At 41.7% G+C, this 19959-nt stretch overlaps 1 protein-coding gene across 8 annotated transcripts in view; it reads right to left on the bottom strand.

Moving 5' to 3' along the window:
• The window catches only part of UGP2 (UDP-glucose pyrophosphorylase 2), a 53600-nt gene extending 34095 nt beyond the window's left edge, over positions 1–19505 (bottom strand). The window contains exons 1-3 of one of the 8 annotated variants that reach the window (XM_004465092.5): positions 19448–19505; positions 19140–19366; positions 318–445 (exon numbers count right to left, since the gene is read on the bottom strand). In XM_004465092.5, coding sequence (XP_004465149.1) covers positions 318–431 — 114 coding nt within the window. In that variant the 5' untranslated portion in view covers positions 432–445; positions 19140–19366; positions 19448–19505. Of the gene's footprint in view, positions 1–317; positions 446–1758; positions 1799–16980; positions 17083–17234; positions 17811–18337; positions 18623–19139; positions 19367–19447 lie in introns of those variants that run through there. The other 7 variants (XM_058278670.1, XM_058278671.2, XM_012527769.4 and 4 more) reach the window with 7 other exon arrangements.
• Between the last annotated feature and the right edge of the window lie 454 nt (positions 19506–19959).

The following is a 19959-nucleotide window of genomic DNA, read 5'->3' as shown; positions in this document are numbered from 1 at the left end:
AGCATGCAGGGAATTTGTTTGATAAACTAGGTTCTCACAGTTCCAGCTGGTATCCATTTCTCTACCCAATGATATTAAAACACAGAACAAAGTATTTTTTTCCTGATCTTTTCAATGACTTTGGGAAATTCCTAGAATAAAAATAAAAGATAATGGTTTAACATGGGCAAATACTGAAAATTCTTCATTGTTAAGCAATCCTGATATTGTTGGTGTTATCATTACATCTTGTGCTTATGGCAGGTTGGACGATCATCATCTCCAGCAACTCTGCACTATAAGTGGACAAACAAAAAAACACTGTTACGGGTCCATACCTCAAACTCAGACGATGGTGCTGTGCTGAGTATTTTTTCCAGCTCCTTCTTCACAGATAATTCTAGCTCTTGTCGAATGACTTCTTGGAACTGAGAGGCACCATCTTGCGACATTGCTTTGCTAAGATCTTAAAACAAAAGCAAAAAACCACCAACTAAATTATTAGACAGCCATTCAAACAGCTGGTAAACTATTTTTGAAATTCCTGCAACAAAAAGGGCTCAATCCTATGGTCCCACTGCCATTTCACCGTATTGCAGCAGTGTCAATTAGTGAGTTCTATATAATCATATGGGCTCAAATATAACTGGTATATCCAAATGCTTCACTAGTGCATCTGGGACACGAAACACCTTTGGGGAAGATGTGGCAGGCAGAAGTAAAAGGACTAATCTTCATTTGCACATATATTAATTTCTCTTACTAGTCATCAAAATTGGAAAAAATGAAAACAATTTGGAATGGCATTAATAAGGGAATGTTCCATAAAACTAATGCCTCATAAGAGAACTGAAAGAACTGAAGGAGACTGGCAATTTCACAGAAGTAAAAGACTCCTCCTTCCTCCTCTCCAGGCAAAATGAAAAACTTAAGGAAGCCTTTCCATTTCAGAGCCACTCCAGTTTAATATGCCCCTCTAAAGAAGAATCCCTGAGAGGCAATGGAAATTGGTGTATCAAAAATTTTCACTTTAAATGGAGAAGAGCACAAGGCTGCCTTCCCTTTCTGGTTCCAGATTTCAATAGAGACTTCTCACTGCTTAAAAGTGTAAGACAAGACTATCAAGGCTTTTGGCATAGATGAGTATGTGTGTGACAGATGGACCTCACTAGAAGTGAAAGAAATGTCTGCTAGATGAAAACAAACAAAAATAGAAAAATACCAAAAAAAGAAAACATTCCAGGCCCATGTATTTTGGTAGAAAAAAAATGCCAACACAAATTCTATTACACATTTATCTAGACAGTAATATTCTGCCTACTTGTTTAAATTTAAGGGACAATTCAATTGTTGTTTACCTCCTCCTTTTACCTCAGTACTCTTAAATAAATCTTATTTTTATGATCATAAATTTAATGGTCATTTGGTCTTTAATTTAGTGATTTCTACAATGCTGGTTAATTTAGGAGACTCATTTTAAAATAAGGTTAAAAACTTGGCCCCTTAAACATTCTCACTCAGCATAAATTCTTTCATTTGTTATCTGGGCAGGAAAAGAAAACACTTATATATATTATCAATGTTTCTAAGATACTTTTCAGAACAGAAATTAAGTAAATTATATAATTTCTGAGGCAAATTATTTAATGTACATAGCCTCCCCAAGCCCCAAATATCTAAAAATTTTAACAAATGAGATATTTAACAAGTTTACATAAACATTTTATATTAAAATCCAAGGTAGGGAAGAGGATGTGGCTCAACCAGTTGGGTACCCACCTACCACAAGGGAGGTCCCAGGATCGGTTCCCAGTGCCTCCTGAAGAAGGCAAGCAAACAATGAATAGACAAACAAGAGAAACCATTTGGGGGAGGAGAGGATAAATAAAAATAAATAAATCTTAAAAAAAAAAAAAATTAAGCCAGCAGGGAAGGGAATCTGCATGGCAGGTATGTGACTGCCATAATACGCAATGAAGACAAACATAAAGATGTGGTATGCAGCAGGAGTCTCAGCAATCAAGCCAGTGGCTTTCGGTAGTTAGGGAAGGGGCTCAACACAGTAACAGATGGATCCGGATGGCTCCAGGGGATAAGTGCAGGTAGGTGGCTTCTGCAAGCATGAACTCTCAGTGAAAAATCCTTTCCTTAAAAGGAAGGTAACCTTTGCATTGAAAGTACATAGGGGGAAACGGACTTGGCCCAGTGGTTAGGGCATCCATCTACCACATGGGAGGTCCGCGGTTCAAACCCCGGGCCTCCTTGACCCGTGTGGAGCTGGCCCATGCGCAGTGCTGATGCGCGCCGTGCCACGTAGGGGTGTCCCCCGCGTAGGGGAGCCCCACTCGCAAGGAGTGCGCCCGTAAGGAGAGCCGCCCAGCATGAAGGAAAGTGCAGCCTGCCCAGGAATGGTGCCGCCCACACTTCCTGTGCTGCTGATGACAAAAGAAGCAGACAAAGAAACAAGATGCAGCAAATAGACACAGAGAACAGACAACCGGGGGAGTGGGGGGGGGGGATTAAATAAAATTAATATTTAAAAAAAAAAAGAAAGAAAGTACATAGGGTAAGATGAGGATTTATTAGACTGTAGACGAAATAAAACAAAACAAAAAACAGATTAAAAAAACACTTAGCCATGGCATTTTTCAAGCAGAAAACTGTTTTCTGAAAGGATCATCACTTTCTTTTTAGAGAAGGCTGCTAACTGGATTTCGGTAATTCTGGGCAAGTTCAAAAGAGAATCCATCTTTCACATTCAGAACCCAGAAAACTGGAGTCCATTTTCAGTATTTTAACTACCTCAGTAATACTATTAATATGAATGTAAGATTTTGGGATTGCGATCCCAACTTGAAACAACTGGTACCTATGGTAATTTAATGTCTTGTCAAATGCTTTTATTGATTGATTTAAATATCATTCTTGTTATAGAAGAATCTGCCTTTTTAAAAAGCTTATTAAGAACAATTTCCCCATTTATATGTAAAAAAAAGCTAAAGATCACTGGATTGATTTGGAGGGAGGGAGTACGGCTGCTAGAATAAAATGATGGGTTACTATTGCTGCACACCTGGGGTGGGGTGGGATGGTTGGAGAACCAGAACTATTTTAAAACATTAGGGTTCAATACAAATACAACTTACAATTGCTAACTCTTTGAAGGGGGAGTTGAATGGATTTTGTTTTATTTAATTTATTAGCCTTTAAGATAGTTTTTTTTTTCTTTTTGGGATTACTGGACCATCATTAAATGTGTACTGTGAACAATGAACAATATATAAACTGGGAATAGGATTTGGCTCAAAGGATAGAGCGTCCGCCTACCACATGGGAGGTCCAGGGTTCAAACCCAGGGCCCCCCGACCTGTGTGATGAGCTGGCCCATGCGCAGTGCTGATGCATGCAAGGAGTGCCATACCACGCAGGGGTGTCCCCCACGTAGAGGGGCCCCACATGCAAGGAGTACGCCCCATAAGGAAAGCCGCCCAGCACAAAAAGTGCAGCCCGCCCAGGAGTGGCACTGAACACACAGAGAGCTGACGCAGCAAGATGACGCAACAAAAAGAGACACAGATTCCTAGTGCCACTGACAAGAATATAAGCAGACACAGAAGAACACACAGCGAATGGACAGAGAGAGCAGACAAATGGGCAGGGGGGAGGGTGGTGAAAGGGAGAGAAAGAAATAAAAAATAAATCTTAAAAAAAAAAAAAAAGCAAACAGTATATATAAAGGGCTTTACCAAGGTCCACTAAATAAACACCACTCAAGTACAGACTGAAAACCAAAACATAACTGTGTTATGACATTAATTGCAAATATTTAGCAAGTATGGTGCTAAAGTCTACATCAATGGAATTAGATGAGTGCTTTTCATTTAATTTTAAAATAAAACTAGTTTTCAGGAAAAAAAAATTCCAAGAGGGCAAAAAAAGAAACTTGGTAAGAGCACAATGACTCAACCCTAAAACAGCCATTTTCTAACTGTGCCCTTATTACAGGCATAGTTTACGGACTCTGGTGGAATTACCAAAATAACCCAAGACTATGGCTCATGAGTATTTCTCTGTAAGCTAAGAAACACACACATCATGTGTGTGTACAACCCAAAGTTATGCCTTGATTAATAAGTAATTTAATTATGATCTATAAATAACCCATGATAATGGATGTGCAAATTTGCATAAGCTGTGACAGGTAATTAAATGCTTCTGCAGAACATTTTAAACTAGAGTTAGTATGATGTTATCCACACATGTCAATCAGCTGGCAAACTGTGCTGAAATTTAAAATTTGTCATAGGTTAAGTTCCCCACCCCACCCCATGTATTCCTGATATCGCTCCTTTAATCTCTAAGCCAATTCCTCTGTTAACATTTAGGAAATAATCTAGAAGGCAAATATAAACCTCTAAATTAAAGAACACATGAATTGTTTGAGTCTCTGTGTCACAGATGAATTAAAATAGATCAAGGGGAGCAAATATAGCTCAAGTGGTTGAGCACCTGCTTCCCATGTACAAGGTCCTAGGTTCGATCCTAAGTACTTCCTAAAAAACAAGCAAAACAAAATAGATCAAGAATTAACTATAACAATGATTTTTAAAAGAAGCTTCTTTGTTAGGTTCAAAACCTCTAGACTGGCTGCTTTGTTCAAACCATTAGGTCCCTGAAGGTCAGCACTTACACAGTCACATTCCTGAAAACTAAAGTGATGGAAACATTTTAACTTAGATATATTCTGGACAAATACCAAAATGAGATCAAAACTAACTGGGACTGCCAAAGATAAAAATAACTATTGTATCTGTTTGAGATCTGCCTAAATGGGGTCTAACAAAAAAAAAAAAAACTTTAGAGAATACCTCTACAGAACAACAGTGATCAATTTACATAATTTAAGGTTAAAACATCCAGAACGCCTATCACTATCTTCCCTACCAAGCCAAGCTAAAACAGACTGGCTGAAAGATTTTTAACATGTTATCTTTGCCAACTACAGCAGGTCCATTCTTCTGAAGATTAAATTTAAAATCCAGACACACTCAAACTCAAGTTGTAATAATACTATACAAGCATTCCTAGCCTTTAGTCCTCCCATTAGTGTGACACAGTACCAAACCCACGAGGAACAATGTGTATTCCTTCCATCCCATTTACAAATATCATCAGCTTGCATATAACAAGATAGCAAGACCATCCTCCCTCTCCCCCCTACCCCATTCCATTGCTATTTCCTTCTCCTTCCCCTAGCAAAGTGCTTTTCTGAGGTTCTGGTTTTGATGATTAAAGATTAAGGAAGGACTTCTTTTAAAAAAAATAAAGATGGTTCAAAGAACAAGGAATAAGGAAGGTGCTTAAACACTGGCTATCTTAAGCACCTGGGCACAGACCAGGAGGAGGCACAGAGCTAGAAACCACTTCCCTTTTGTAGTGATCTCCTTGCCCATCTGACTTTTTAAAGAGCGATCTGGAATTCTGGTAAGATGAGAAGTACATCAGAAGCTTTCTTAGACTTAACATTCTCATGTTACACTTCTCACAGTGATAGCTGCTTTTCTAAGGGAAGGTCAAGTCAAGAATTCCTTGAATAATACAGGATCTCTAACCTCCTAAAATATATTGTCCCTCCCTACTTCCTAGCAATATAGAATTGATCCTCCTCCACTTTAGACAGAGAAAATGGGTTAGGATCAAACACATAAGTCATAAATCAAAACCTTTTTAGAGCTGGAAAGGACCATTTAATCTAGCCTCCTAATTTTACAGATGAAGAAACTGAGGTTGAAAACCATTAAATTACTTATGCAATGTCCCAGAGCAGGCTAATAAGGCTAACAACCAGAAGAAGAAAGGCCACGTGCTCTGAGCACCAAACCAACAAAGTGAAGCAGAAAGATCCTGCTCACGTTTTTCCTCCTAATCCGGTTTTTTAATCCATGCCATAAAACCCCTAAATACCACTCTCCTCTAAAAGCATTTCTAGCAGAACCTCGTTTTATACCTAAAGGACAGGAAACTCTCCACCACATATAAACTGGGCTTACTAGAATTGTTTTGGCTGGTTTAGTCTAGCTGGGATAGAATAAGAAGTAACTCTTTTAGAAATTCTGGTTTCCTAATCCGTCCTTGTTCACAAGAACTAAAATTTCAACGTCACAGACTTTCCCCAATCCAACTGGAGCCAAAAAGAAAAAAAGAAAAAAGAAAAGCAATAGAATCTAGAGGTAGGAGACATTCAATCTGACAAGTGGATCACTTTGTTTCTTAAATCGGGTATTCCCTTTCACTCATTTCAGCAATTAAAAGGTACACATTTTACCCTCCCCTAAACAAAATGACTCCACATTTTAAATGATAAAGCTAGTTTCAAATTGCACAGGCTATGCAGAGGCCACAGGGAGAACATGAGAGGAGTAAAGAAGGTGAGGAGCCCTCCCAAACCACCTCGCCCAACTCATATGAGATCTGACCAGACCCCAACTTTCCTTGTCAAACTGAGAGGCACCCAAAGTCAGAGAATTAGAGAGCCCATTTAATTTCAATCCAGAAAATGCCTTGTGATCCAAATCACCATAAAACTCTAATATAACAGCAACTTGAAATAACCACATAAAGTTAAGGACCTATACTACTGGATTTACAGCAATTCAAGTTAACCAGCCTTGTCTGGGCTCTCACTGTAGTCCTTTAAACTCAATTATTTGTGAATATTTCCCCTAGAGAAGCTCTTTGGATTCCATTAGACAATATTGTCTTATATCTTTTCCTACCCCTCTGAGGGCACTTAAATTTCTACAACTAGCTCTTCCCTTCTCCTACTGCCTAGGTTTCCTAAAAGTCTGTCCTCAGACTATTTTTTGTTCTCAGTTATTTTACCAATCTCCTTAATTATAACTCTCAACTATGTGCCTCCCCTCCTGTCCTTTCCCCATCCGATTCCAGGCTTACATACCCTACTGCCTTATCTATACCTTTTACACCTGAATAAAACAGAACTCATTGCCCAAACCAAATTCATCTCCTCCCCTCCCTAATCTTGCTCCTCACTGTATTTATCATTCTCCTTGTCACCAAGGGAGAAACCCCACAGCACAGCTGGCTTCTCCCTCCTTTCCCCCTTCACATCACAGCCAACCTAATACCAAAACTTCTTCCTTGAATTGCTAGTTCAATCCAATGCTTTATATTCTGCTGCTACCTGAATTCCCCTTCCATTTTCATTCTCCTGGTCATGACAACAACAGTTTTCTAATTATTCTGCCTCTCTGCCACTCTAATCTGGTGGTGCACAGCAGAAAGGACTGACCCCCCCCTAAACTGGAACCCCAATTAGACCGCTTCCCTTTTTCATTTGATGGGAAACTCACTGCCTACTGAAATAAATACAAATTTTATAGCCAAGCAGATCTTCCAAGCCAACTTGAAATACCTTTTTGAGTAACCAAAAGTAATGAAAGCGCTAAAGTAGAATGCCTAAAAATAGCAATTCCCTACTCCATTTATGACATTCTAAAACTTTAAAATGGGGAAGCAGACTTGGCCCAACGGATAGGGCTTCCGCCTAACACATGGAAGGCCTGCAGTTCAAACCCCGGGCCTCCTTGACCTGTGTGGAGCTGGCCCATGTGCAGCGCTGATGCTTGCAAGGAGTGCCCTGCCATGCAGGGGTGTCTCCAGCGTACAGGAGCCCCATGTGCAAGGAGTGCGCCCGTAAGGAGAGCTGCCCAGAGCGAAAGAAAGTGCAGCCTGCCCTGGAATGGCGCCACACACAGAGAGCTGACAAAGCAAGATGACGCACCAAAAAGAAAAACAGATTCCTGGTGCCACTGATAAGGATAGAAGTGGTCACAGAGGAACACACAGCGAATGGACACAGAGAGCAGACAATGAGGGGGCGGAGGAAGGAGCAAGAAATAAAGAAAAATCTTTAAATAAATAAATAAAACTTTTAAATGCCTAAAAATCACTTGGAACGCTTGTTAAAACACAGATTCCTGGGCATGTTCCAAGAGATTCTGACTCAGTAGGTCTGGGGTGAGAAAAACATGGATTTCTAAGGCCAAGCTGCCGCATTGCTTGTATAGCACTGGTGTAGATTATACTCCATTTACCTTAAAATATGTCTGCAGCTGCCACATTCTTCGTCCCGGCTGAACCCTATTTATCCTCTGCCTATCCAACAGGCCTAAAACCTTCCCGGTGTTTCATTTAAGCAGGAAACATAATATGATCATGCCACGAGGGCACAGAAGGACTACGAAACACGGCTTTCTTCACTGAAAAAGAGGCATGAGAAGAAACCCTGTGTGCCCCACCTCCTATGCCCATTTTCCTTTTTTTCCTTCTCCCCCTCCCCCACCCTGCTGTTATTGCTGTGTCCATATGCTGTGTGATCTTCTGTATCTATTTCTCTTTTATCTTCTCTTCTTGTCTTTCTCCTCTAGGATTCACTGGGATTCGATCCTGGGGACCTCTGATGTGGAGAGAGGTTCCCTGTCCATTACGCCATATCAGTTCATGGTCTCTGCACTTCACCTTGACTCTCTCCCCTTTGTCTCTTTTTTTGTTGTGGCCATCATCTTGCATGCAGCCAAGACTCACTTGCACAGGCACTGGCTTACCATGCGGGCACTCGACTTGCCACACAGGCACTGGCTTGCCACGTGGGCACTGGCTCGCCACACTGGCACTTATGTGGGCACTCAGCTCACCAAGTGGGCACTCACATGGGTACTTGGCTCAGCACGTACGCACTCGGCTCGCCACACTGGCTTGCCAAACAGGCATGCTTTCTCTTCCTTTTCACCAGGAGACCGCAGGGATCGAACCCGGGTCCTCCCATATGGTAGGTGGAGACCTTATCACTTGAGCCACATCCACTTCCCATGCCCATTTTCTTTTGCCATTTAGTGACCACGAAGGAGCTGACCCAAGAATGAGGCAAATATACTGAAAATAACACACCAGAAGGAAGGAAAGAACCGGATTCAATATCTCTGAACTTACACCTAACCCTGGAACATCCTTCAAGATTTATGTGCTAAAACTCCCTCATTTTTAAGCCAATTGAATTGGCATTTTTCTGCTCCATGAAATTAAAACCATTCTAAGATTGTTCGAAAATACTCATCTGAAGTGCCATTCACCACTTTCAGAGAAATGGGATGGAAAGAAGAGGGGGAAAAAATAGGAAATTGAATGGACAAGTGTCAATTCCAAAATCCTGAGAATTATCCTAACCTCAAGGGAGCTTCCCTGACCCTTCTGCCTCCAAAGGCTTCTCAACTCTGACGTTGACTCAAACTAGCCCCTGCTACTTTGGTGGTGGCATTCCTAGTCTTCAAGGTGGTGGCTCCTGAACATTCAGAAAAGGACTCCCTTTCAAGCACAACTCTTCAAAGTGAAGGTTTCAGTCATTCCTCACCTGCATGCTAGCAAATACCCGCAAAATGAATTCTTCGTTTAGACGGCTGTCTGCAACCCTAGAACATATTCTCTTTAAGGGCACAAGCCACATGTTATTCAGCTTTGTTTTCTCAGCACCTAGCTCAGCACCTGGCACTGAACAGGCCGCAATTGTGTAATTAAAGAAGAGATCAAGACACAAATACTCACAGAAAAATGTGGTGCATCGAGTCTTATACATTTATCTGAGCTTGGTTTAAATGTAATCTCCTCCTAGAATCTTTCTCAATTAAGCAAGGCAGCCGATTACATGCTCACATGGTAAATCCCTGTACCTCTTCTTTACAATATCATATTCTAAGATTTATTCGTTGTCTACCTTACCCAACAGATTATAAATTCTATGAGAATGATGTCTATCTTATTCATAGGTGAATTCCCACCAGCTACAGTCTGAGACACAGTAGATGTCAAGTAATATTTACTAAATAAATGAGAACTTATTATGATCCAGTGTTGTGCTGGGTATAGATAAGGCAGAATCCAAAGGTAGTGCCTGAAAAGGTGAGATGGAGAGTGTCCAAGAGCCATGATTTCTGGGTCGTGGGACACAGTTACTAAAAAGTATGGACTGCCTTGAATACTTATCACCCCAGTCCCTGAGGTTTCCCAAGCAGAGGTTGATTTATCAGTCAAATATCAGGATGTAGTCAAGAAATTCCAAACAGGTAGGCAATCTAACTAAAATGACCTCTAAATTTCCTTTTAATTTTTATTATCCTACATAAATGTCAACTTCATGTTTTCACTAACTTCAGAGATTAAACATAACTGAGCGGTATATATATTTAGATTTAGTTTACTTTAAGAAAAATTATAGCATATATTCTGTCATGTGATCATTTATTAAAATTCACTTAGGTTTTTAAATGATTCAGCTTTACAAACATATGAATGCTTAAATGCTTTTTGATAAGAAAAATAAAGAGAGGTTTTTGAGAATTATTCTGGAACTGAATTTGCAGAGCTTCTTGCTCATCAAGATTTTTGCTAACTTAAAAAAAAAAAGAATTTATACGTAAGCTAGACTTCTTCTTAGTAATAAAGATTAACCTTGCTCTTATAATACAGTAGCTCTTTAAAAAGAAAAAAGAAAACATCACTTGTAGAAAACAGAACATTTAAAAGAGATTTGTCATGTAGATAAATATTACTTTGCTTTAAGTTTAATGCATGATAAGAAAGAAGTCATGCCAAGGGGTCCTATCACACCCCTTTGTCGTGAGGTCAAGAATGGTATACAACGTAAACTTATCACCAAGAACCAAAAAATGATCTGGCAGGCTTTCCCCTTAATTTATATATGTGCACTGAGATAAAAGCTTTTATCCTTAGAAGGGCTTTAAAGGTAAGTTGCATTGCCTTATTTCAGAAATAAAGAAACAAGGGCCCAGAGATGCCATCTTGCCCAAGGTCACAGTGGTGGTACCAGAGCTGGATTCCCAGCCCACTGCTGCCTGGTGCCCTGCTCCTATCTACCTGAGGAACGTCTCTCCTTCCTTCAGTTACAGTGCATTCACATGGCTTACCACCTCCAGAGATATGCTACCAAATCTGAATGAAAACCAGCCAAAACCTATTATATAAGGTTAGAACTCCATATTAGGATTTAAGCACTCTCTTACTGCATCTTATGCTCTTTCACATTCCCTTATATATTGTTGTTTTCTGAGCAAAGGAAAATCAAATAAAGTTTTTATTCATTATAAATACTTTATTAAAAAGGGTAACCATCTGACCATTGGCACAAATGAACCTGAAGCATTACACAGAACTATGTTATTCCATTTTCCTGCACTCTTTGGAACTTTTAAAATTCTAGACAGAGTGGCATTAACACAAACGAAACTTCACACCAGCATTTGCAAGGGCAGCAATTAGAGGAGAACACAAACTCCAATCACCTTGTCTGCAGCTCTTGGTGGCCAAGGAGTGAAACTACTGTCAAAGCGAATGGTCCCAATTTGATGACTAACAAGTAAAAGATGGATTACAGATAATATTTCATGTTTATATGAGTACAATTAGTATTTTTTTTAAAGATACAAGTGAAATAAATCACAGAGAAACAGGAACTCTTTATTTAGGAAAAAAACTATTAAAAAGGTTTAGGAAAGTGAACTCTTTTTTCAGGTAGGTTAACTACGCATAGCTAATTTCTCCATGATTATCAAAAGTAATTCTTGGAGGGAGTGTAGCACAGTGGCTGAGTGCATATTTCACTTGTACAAGGTCCTGGGTTCAATTCCCAATACCTCCTTAAAAAAAAAAAAAAGATTTGGGAGCATAACCCGTATCATTTGACAGTGGCTGAGAAAACGAAGATGAAATGTTAGCAGAGGCAAAATTTGAGCCTTAGACAATTAGTTTGCAATAAACTAAAGGAGAAGCCTGTACTATCAGTCAAGGGAACTAGGAAACAGCTTTCAAATGGAGTATTAACCCCTTTCTCATGGACAATTCCCCAATCAAAGACACACAAAGTTTAATTTTTTTAAAGATATATTTTATTTCTTTCCACCCCCCTCGTTTACACTTGCTATGTCTGTTCATCGTCCTTGTTTCTTTTTTTTTTTTTTTTTTAGGAGGCACCAGGAGTCAAACCCAGGACCCCCAATGTGGGAGGGAGGCACCCAATCACTTGAGCCACCTCCGCTCCCCCCTTTGTTGTGGCTCCCATTGTTTCTCCCCACCATGTCTCCTGTCACATCACCCCACTGTGTCAGCTCACCGTGCCTTTTGCATCAGCTCACTGCCTTCTTTAGGAAGCACTGGGAACCTCTCTTCCCTGCTTTGTTGTGTCTCTCACCACAGTCCCTCTTCTTGTGTCTCATGGTGGGTCAGCTTGCCGTGCCTGCCTGTTGCGCCAGCTCACCTTCGTTAGGAGGCACCCGCACCCAAATCAGTGACCTCCCATGTGGTAGGTGGAAGCCCAGTCACCTGAGCCACATGTGTTTCCCTAATTTTCTTTTGATAGCTTAATAAGCCAACTTTCAAATAATCAAATAAGTTGTTAATAAAAGATCCTTTTCTTGTAGCAGAATTTTAGAAATCTAAGAAATATGGTTTCAATTAATAACCACTGTGCCTTGGGACAATCCAAAAAGTTACCAAGACCAACATATCCAGAATTCAAACACTATTACCCCAAGACCAAAATATGATATTTCAGAAAAGAAAGTGTAGACTGTGCCTAAAGAGCATCAGTCTTTAGAAAAACTCCAGATTAAAAAGAGATCCCAAGTAATGAAAAGGGTGGTAAGTGAATTACATTTCCTCTTTCACTAAATCCCAAAGCTATAGAGGATTTCCCCACAATTTTATTCTACTAGTTCCAGTATTTTCTCCAATGCTTTAACTCCAGTATTACAGAAAGTTGATATAGTCAACCATCAATATTCATTTTCACACATAACCCTGAGTTATTTTGACTTTCAAGCATTTGTTTATATTAACTTTTCAATAACAGGTATATTTAACTTTTGGAGAACTCAAATACCTACAATTCAACAAAAAGTAACAAGTACAACTTTTCAGAAACTGGAAAACTATAGTATATTGTTTACCTAGAACATTTTCATTATTAGGCCAACTAATGTTTCTCACACAAATTAAGTATCTCATTATTTTAATTAAAGTGGCTAAAATCCATCTATGAAGAAAAAGTAATACACGAGGAGAGAAAGAATGGTCTCTGAAGTGATATTACAAGAAAATACCTACAGTCCAAAATTAACATCCTTTTGAAGTTATTTTTCAATTTATCTTCAGAATATTAAAATGGCACTTCCAAGAAGCATACCAGTTAATATTTCTTATTTTTCTAATGTTCCTTGTAAAGTTTCCTTTAGTCCTCAGTAGCCTTTCACACATGAAACCATCCATTTTATTAGAAGAAAGGCCCAGTTAACAAGAACAAGAGCAATCTGACCAAAGATTTTAGAAAATACTAGATGGAAAACAGCCAATAAAGTCCTTATCAGCTCTTCATTTTGAATTTCTTTTAATATTACTTTAATAACTGACTCTGAATCTAACAAAATCCCCCTCTTTCTAACAACATAATGAATTCCAAGTCATTTGTTGTTTTTGCTTGTTTTGTTTTTTAAAAGGGGGTTATCCTTGGCCTTTGTTTTGCTGCTTCTAGTTCTGCCTCAAATTCATGCCAGAATCCCCATGGGCTAAAAGCGTCCTAGTCATCCAAATAATTGGCAAGAGGATAAATTTGGTCTTAGAATTTGAGAAGAACCAGACTAAGGCCTGACCTCAACAACGAGGCCCCAGAATACTACTCATCACTGCATTCTTCTGAGACCAGCCCCCTTCCAGTTATAATTAGCCCAGCTAATCTTTCCTGGCTAGCTGCCCTCTCCCAAACAGAAATCACCATAAAAGTCACAAAGAGAATTCCAACAAATGGGAAAACTGAAACGCCTCAAATTTTTTTTTAATTCTTTGCTCTGTAATATATGAAAGTACATCAATTTAAGAAGGGTCATTTTTGCATAATTTAGGTAGATAATTATTTATAACAGTTCCAAAACAACAACAAAAAAAGTTGCTCTATTATACTAATATGTATAAGCACATTAACATGGCCTTGGCTGGCTAGACAACAACAGCCCAGTCCCCCGTCCATTTACAAGTTTGAAAACATTTAGGGAGATTACCTCATAGCTCTCAGTACTTTTTAGATGTGAAATCCCAAACGGGACCCCTGACAAACTTGGTAAAAAAAAACACACAGCTGCTCCAACTCTGTCAGGTGGCCCCTAACGCACTCAGCTAGGAAAACTAGGGTAACACATTTATTTAAATAACTGAGAGCGCAGCCTGCAACAACCCCTGTGGCAGAGAAAACTAGCATCTGGAGAAGTAATTTCAATGGAAGAGAGAAGACCTGAGGGCAGGACACAGCAGCTAGGGATTCAGGGACAGCAGCGAAGAAGGGTATCCCAATGAGAAGAAACTTAAAGGCCAAGAATGCAGACATGGGAGATGTCCAAAGGAAATTGAACCTTCTTTTGGCCAAGGGATATATGAGATCCCCCTGCCTGTAGATGTCACATATTTTTATTAATTGAACATTTTATCTGATAGTTTATGGTCAAAGTGCTTGAGGATGGAGATGCCCACCTTCCTGTAAAGTACATTGCCTAGATTTGGGGGAACAGATCCAAGCCAAGTGTGGCACCCCCACTTTCCATTACATTCATAAGGGAATAGTACATACAACACACAGGTATATTACCCAGCTCTTCCACACTTCAAGTCTCCACCAGAAATCCCAATCAGGGACTATCAGTTCATTGCACAGCACATAGCAAGCACTCAAGTTTTTGTTGTTCTTGACTGAAGTGAAACAAAAACTGTCACCAACTGTGTTTTCGTGTCACTCTTCACGCTCACTCCTTCCCTCCCCACCTGCCAGTCACTCTTAAAACACTTAACACCCAAATGCCAGGACCATAACACTATACCTAAAGTGAAAACGAATAATATAAGTCTTGCCTCTTTCCTTTAGAAACACTTAAAAGACACTGCAGTTCACCAGGGAATAGAGTGCAGTTGGAGAAACAGGCCATTTATAATGTTTTTAAGGTAAGAAGCAACAAATGTATTGGAAAGGACAAGACCTTTAGACAGATACACCCAAAGGTAAAGTTCAATCCTCAGCTGTGAACTTTGGACAAGATACGCAACTTTCTTTGGTTTTAAAGTCTTGATAACAATCTACTTCTTACACAGCTTTCGTGAAATTTAAATGAGACAATTCTGAAAACAAATGGGGCCAAACAGTTCATTAAATCCTTCCTCTCTGATTGGAGACCTAAGTGCCAATAGCGGAAATATCAGTAAATATGGCAGCAAAGACCAAATAATTTGATTTGCTTTAAAAAAAAATTTGAAAGCAGAAATTCCAGTCCATAAACTTGAAAACTGACCTGTGCAAACGGCTGAATCATTAACCAATTAGGTATACCATTTATAAAAGCAACAGAGTTAGTTAAACCTATTTGGCTTACACCTGATGTACAGAATTTTAACAATGATAAATAGGAGCACAATCATGTAAAACTGGGGGGGGGGCAGGTTGAGTCATCTTTTTGTGCAAAGCCACCAGTTTAAAAAGAAAACTATTCACATTTAAGTTCACACACAATGCCAAGCGGTATCTTGGACTGGATCCTGGAATAGTAATCTGAATAGTCTGTAGTTTGTAGTTTAGTTGATAGTAATATACACCAATGTTAATTTCTTTTTTAAATAAACGTGCCGTGGTTATATAAGATGTTAACATTAGGGGAAACTCTTTGCAACTTTTCTATAAATCTAAAATTATTCCAAAATAAAAATCTTATTTTTTAAAATACTGAACAACAATGGAAAGCAATGACCAAACATCAATAACTCTCCTAGGTACTGCCACTTGATTTAGAATCTAATGGGGACAGTTAGCGATTAGCCACAAAGGCTGTGAAATCCATCACCAACTGGGCAAGTTACTCCAAAGCATAACTAACATCTCAAGTTTAATATTCTTAACCTTAAAAGAAATGACATGTCCACTTTTCCCTAGTTCACTTTTGCAAAATACTGGTTTATAATAACTGAACTTTGTTGTTTTTATTACAAAGCCAGTAAGAAACTCACTGGCTTTGTGTTATTGAATCAGAACATTAATCAATCAGAACATAAGCATCTCTTGCCACATGGAAGTTATAACATGAATTTCAAAGTCTAGTGACAAGTGACATTTTTGAGTTTAGTGCTAAGGTAGGCATAAGTGACCCATCTGTAATACAGACAGTCAAATAGTATTTAGTTACACAAAACTTAAGGAAAAATTAATAAAGTGTTATTAAACTTACTAGTACATTTTTATTTCCAGGGTCAAATGACATAACTGGCCTGTATGATAGGCATTACCTACACTACTTTTTTTAAAAAGAACCTCTCCGTGTATTGAGTCACACTCAGTGATCGTGAACTTTACTAGCTGTATGTTCGGCAAGATGGCTGAAGCCCTCACACGCCGGAGTCTGCAAGGAAAAGTGTTTTCTTGCATACCAAAGTAAGGCAAATCCTATGTTACAGTCTGGTGACAGGTTTAAGGCTGCGCCAATTTCCATGAGTACACCAACACACACACGCAAACACATACACACACTCACACATACATGCAACGCAACGTTACTGCTTAGCTCAGTTGAGATGCATTCCCAAACGCTTTTTTTAAATACACATGTGGAATTTAAAGGGCAATTTTTCAAATTTCTAAGCCACCTTAATAACCTTTCCAGATTTCAAAGAAGAAAATAATAAAAACAGCAATGCAGCAAAGTCATTTCTCCTGCTGAAATGACCTCCAGCTTCTACGGGCTACTCCCGGTTTCGCAATAAATGAATCCGAGATTCAAATCACGTACACACAAGCAGGAGTAGGAGCTAGGAACACTAAAGCTTCACCAACACAAGCCTTTTTCCAGCCAGTCCGGCTCCCCTCCCCGTCCCCACCCAGACAGGTACCTTGACGCCGTCCAGGAAAAGAAAACAGGGGTTAATCGGCAGTCAAAATCCGTTTTTATCATCCACAGCCACTATCCCGAGGAGCCAGAGTGCTACTAACCTGATTTCAGGGAGGCAGAACTAAAGCCAAAAAAGCACAGGGGTATAAATTATAGGAAACTCCAACCCAACTGCAGCTCAGATGACAACTGAAGAAAAAGGGTTTTGCAAACGGTATCTTAAATGAACATTTACACTTCCAAAACCACACCAACCTCTCGTCCGCCAGCTGAATTCGGTTGAATCAATCCCGGAGATAAGAAGACGCATGTCTTACCTTGTACAAATCTCGACATTTTAAGGCTTTAATAAAAAAAATACTCTGGCTTATCAATATATATTTTTTAATTTTTAGAGAAGTCACGCTATAGGGCAAGTCTCTCTCCCCAGCTCTTTCAAACGACGTGTTCTTTCTCCTCTTATGTTTAGCCACTTTAAGGGAGGATTTATTCAAAGTGATTTAAACGGGTTCAAAAAAAAGAAGAAGAAAAGAAGAAAAAAAAACCGCTCTTCCCCCACTTTCAAAGGACGGAAACTTAGACTGAGTCTGCTAGGAACTCCTGGCTGCACTGCGCTCTTAACACAAACGAGGGCTAGTTGGAGGCTCCCAGAAAAGGTAAAACCACACGAACTTAAATTTCATCAATGAAAGAGGCGGCTCTACAACGACTATTTCACCGCCCCCTGGTCCCCACGCCCTCCGAGGCTGGGCTGAGCCGGCGCGGACCGCCGCCCCCTCCCCGGCGCCGCCGTCCAGCCTCCAGCCAGCCGCAGGTTCCCCGGGAAACCCCGGTCAGCAGCGCGCTCCCCACCCCGCCCCGCCCCCACCCCCCGCGGAGGTCGGCGAGGCCGGCGAGCCCGCCAACCCCAGCAGCGCCGCCATCTCCAAGGCGTTTGGACCAGCCCGTCAAGATCCCGGGACTGGGAGGCGCTGCGAATAACACCCGCCCGCGGGCCGCGCGGGGCCTCCGGCTCGGCGAATGCCCGCCGGCCGCGCAAGCCGCTAGCGGGTTTTTTCCCGGGAGGGGCCGATAGCTACGCCGCCCCTCCCCTATAGCGGACACCAAGGGGCCACCTGCGAGGGTGAACCTGTGGGCGCGCCCGGGTGTCGGAGGGGCAGACGCCCCGGAGGGCCTGCTCTCCCTACACACACCGTGTCCCTCCTCCTCTGCACACTTCCGAACCCCAAATTCGGCCTCCGGGGTCAGATTCCGCGTCAAGCAGGAGGACTCTACACTCTCAGAGAAGGAAACACGCCCGGCCAGGGGGTCGCGGGCAGCCCGTTCCCCCCCTTCCCCAAAACGTCCACGAGACCCACCTTCTTCTTCCTTCAACAGCCGCGAAATTAGGGGCGTTTATGGCGCCCCGGGTAGAAGGCTCGCAGGGTGGGAGAATTTGTCACCTCTGAGGTACCGGTCCCTCTCCCCCTCCCCTTACACAAGCACACCGGAGACCCTCGCCAGCGGTCGCGGCGGCTGCTAACTCCCTCCGCCCATCCAGCGGGCTGTCCCGACACCCAAAACCCCCACTTTTGCCTAAACGCCTCCCCTCCCCCTCCATTTGGAGCAGTCCCCACCCCCACCCCCAATGCGGAAATGTCCCCGCCGCGCTGACCGACAGCCGCAGCCACCAGCCAGGAGACGAAGCAGTGACAGAGCCTGGCCAATGGGACTCGCGGAAGTGGCAGTGGGCGGGACGTGGGCGGCTCGAGGAAGCCTGGCGAACTTGGGCGCTGAGCCGGGGGATCCCGCGCGTGGATACCTGAGCCGGGACGGCCGCGCGGCGAGGGATGTCTCACCAATAAGACTCCCAGCCTTCCACAGAGACTTCGGGCAAGGGAGAAGCCCCGAAGCAGGAGTGGTTATTTTTGCAGTCCCTAAAAATGTTCCCGCTTACCAGGGATTGAAGAATCCTGGGCGGATGGAGCCGGCGTTTCCCAGCCGCTACCGGGCACTGCCCTGGCCCTTCTCAAACATTAACTTCGCTCACCTCATCTGGTCTGGGGAGGGTGACGGTGAGAAGTGAGGGGGATGTCTGAGCCCACTAACAAGGGATTTAGGGGGTATTCAGAAAGTACGAATGCAGTCTCCCCCATCAGAACCAACACCATCAGCTCTTACCTGGGTTCCTGTTCCTGCAGAGCCTTCAGCTGTGGTAGCCCTTTGCTTTTCTGATCAGTCAGGGAATGACTTAAATTCCTCCTCAAGGGATGCTTACCGCTTGATATATTATTGAAGTCCTCAAGGAAAGAGAATGTTAGAAGACGAAAATTCAGCACCACCTGGGCTGGGAGGGCGTCAAATCACACGTGGTATTGAAGTCGGAAGGTGCTGGATTCCTCTAATCACTTAAAAGAATAACATGCCAGTTTAGTTAGGCCAGTAAAAAGAATTTATTGAGAAATGAGAGGAAAATGAAAAGCACATACCCAGATGTGGATACAGAGGACTCCCCAGGCAGAGAAGCACCTGGGTGGGCGGTTTGCCTTTGTTAAAGCCCATTTTTCCTCCTCCCCTTTCCAAGTGTTGGGGAGGGGCCCCAGCTGTTTGCTCTTCTGATTGGTTGCTTTTCCATCCTCACCTGTTTGCTCCTAGGGGACCAATGATGAGGCCTTTTGTTTGGAGTTATCGGGAGCAATGGGAAGGCCTGTTTAGAGTTATCCTGGGCTTCCAAATTAGGTCTCCAGGCCAGGGTCTCCTCTTTCTAGCTTTGTTTTTAGTAGCAGCCTTCCCTCAGGGAGTTTCCCTGTGCGATACCATGGCAGTGTCTCTGCTGTGTCCCAGCTGTGACTCGTCTTCCCTTTTTCCGTATACTAACCTGCCTCAGTATTGCCAACCCCATCTACCTGTAAGCCTCAGCATGCCCATCCAGTCCCTCCGTGGGTGTATCTCAGACTTTACATTTGCATTTCATGACTCAAACAACCTGTGCCAGGTCGGA

This window comes from Dasypus novemcinctus, chromosome 17 (genome assembly GCF_030445035.2).
Source record: "Dasypus novemcinctus isolate mDasNov1 chromosome 17, mDasNov1.1.hap2, whole genome shotgun sequence".
NCBI lineage: Eukaryota > Metazoa > Chordata > Mammalia > Cingulata > Dasypodidae > Dasypus > Dasypus novemcinctus.
This window is presented reverse-complemented; position numbering and strand designations above follow the sequence as displayed.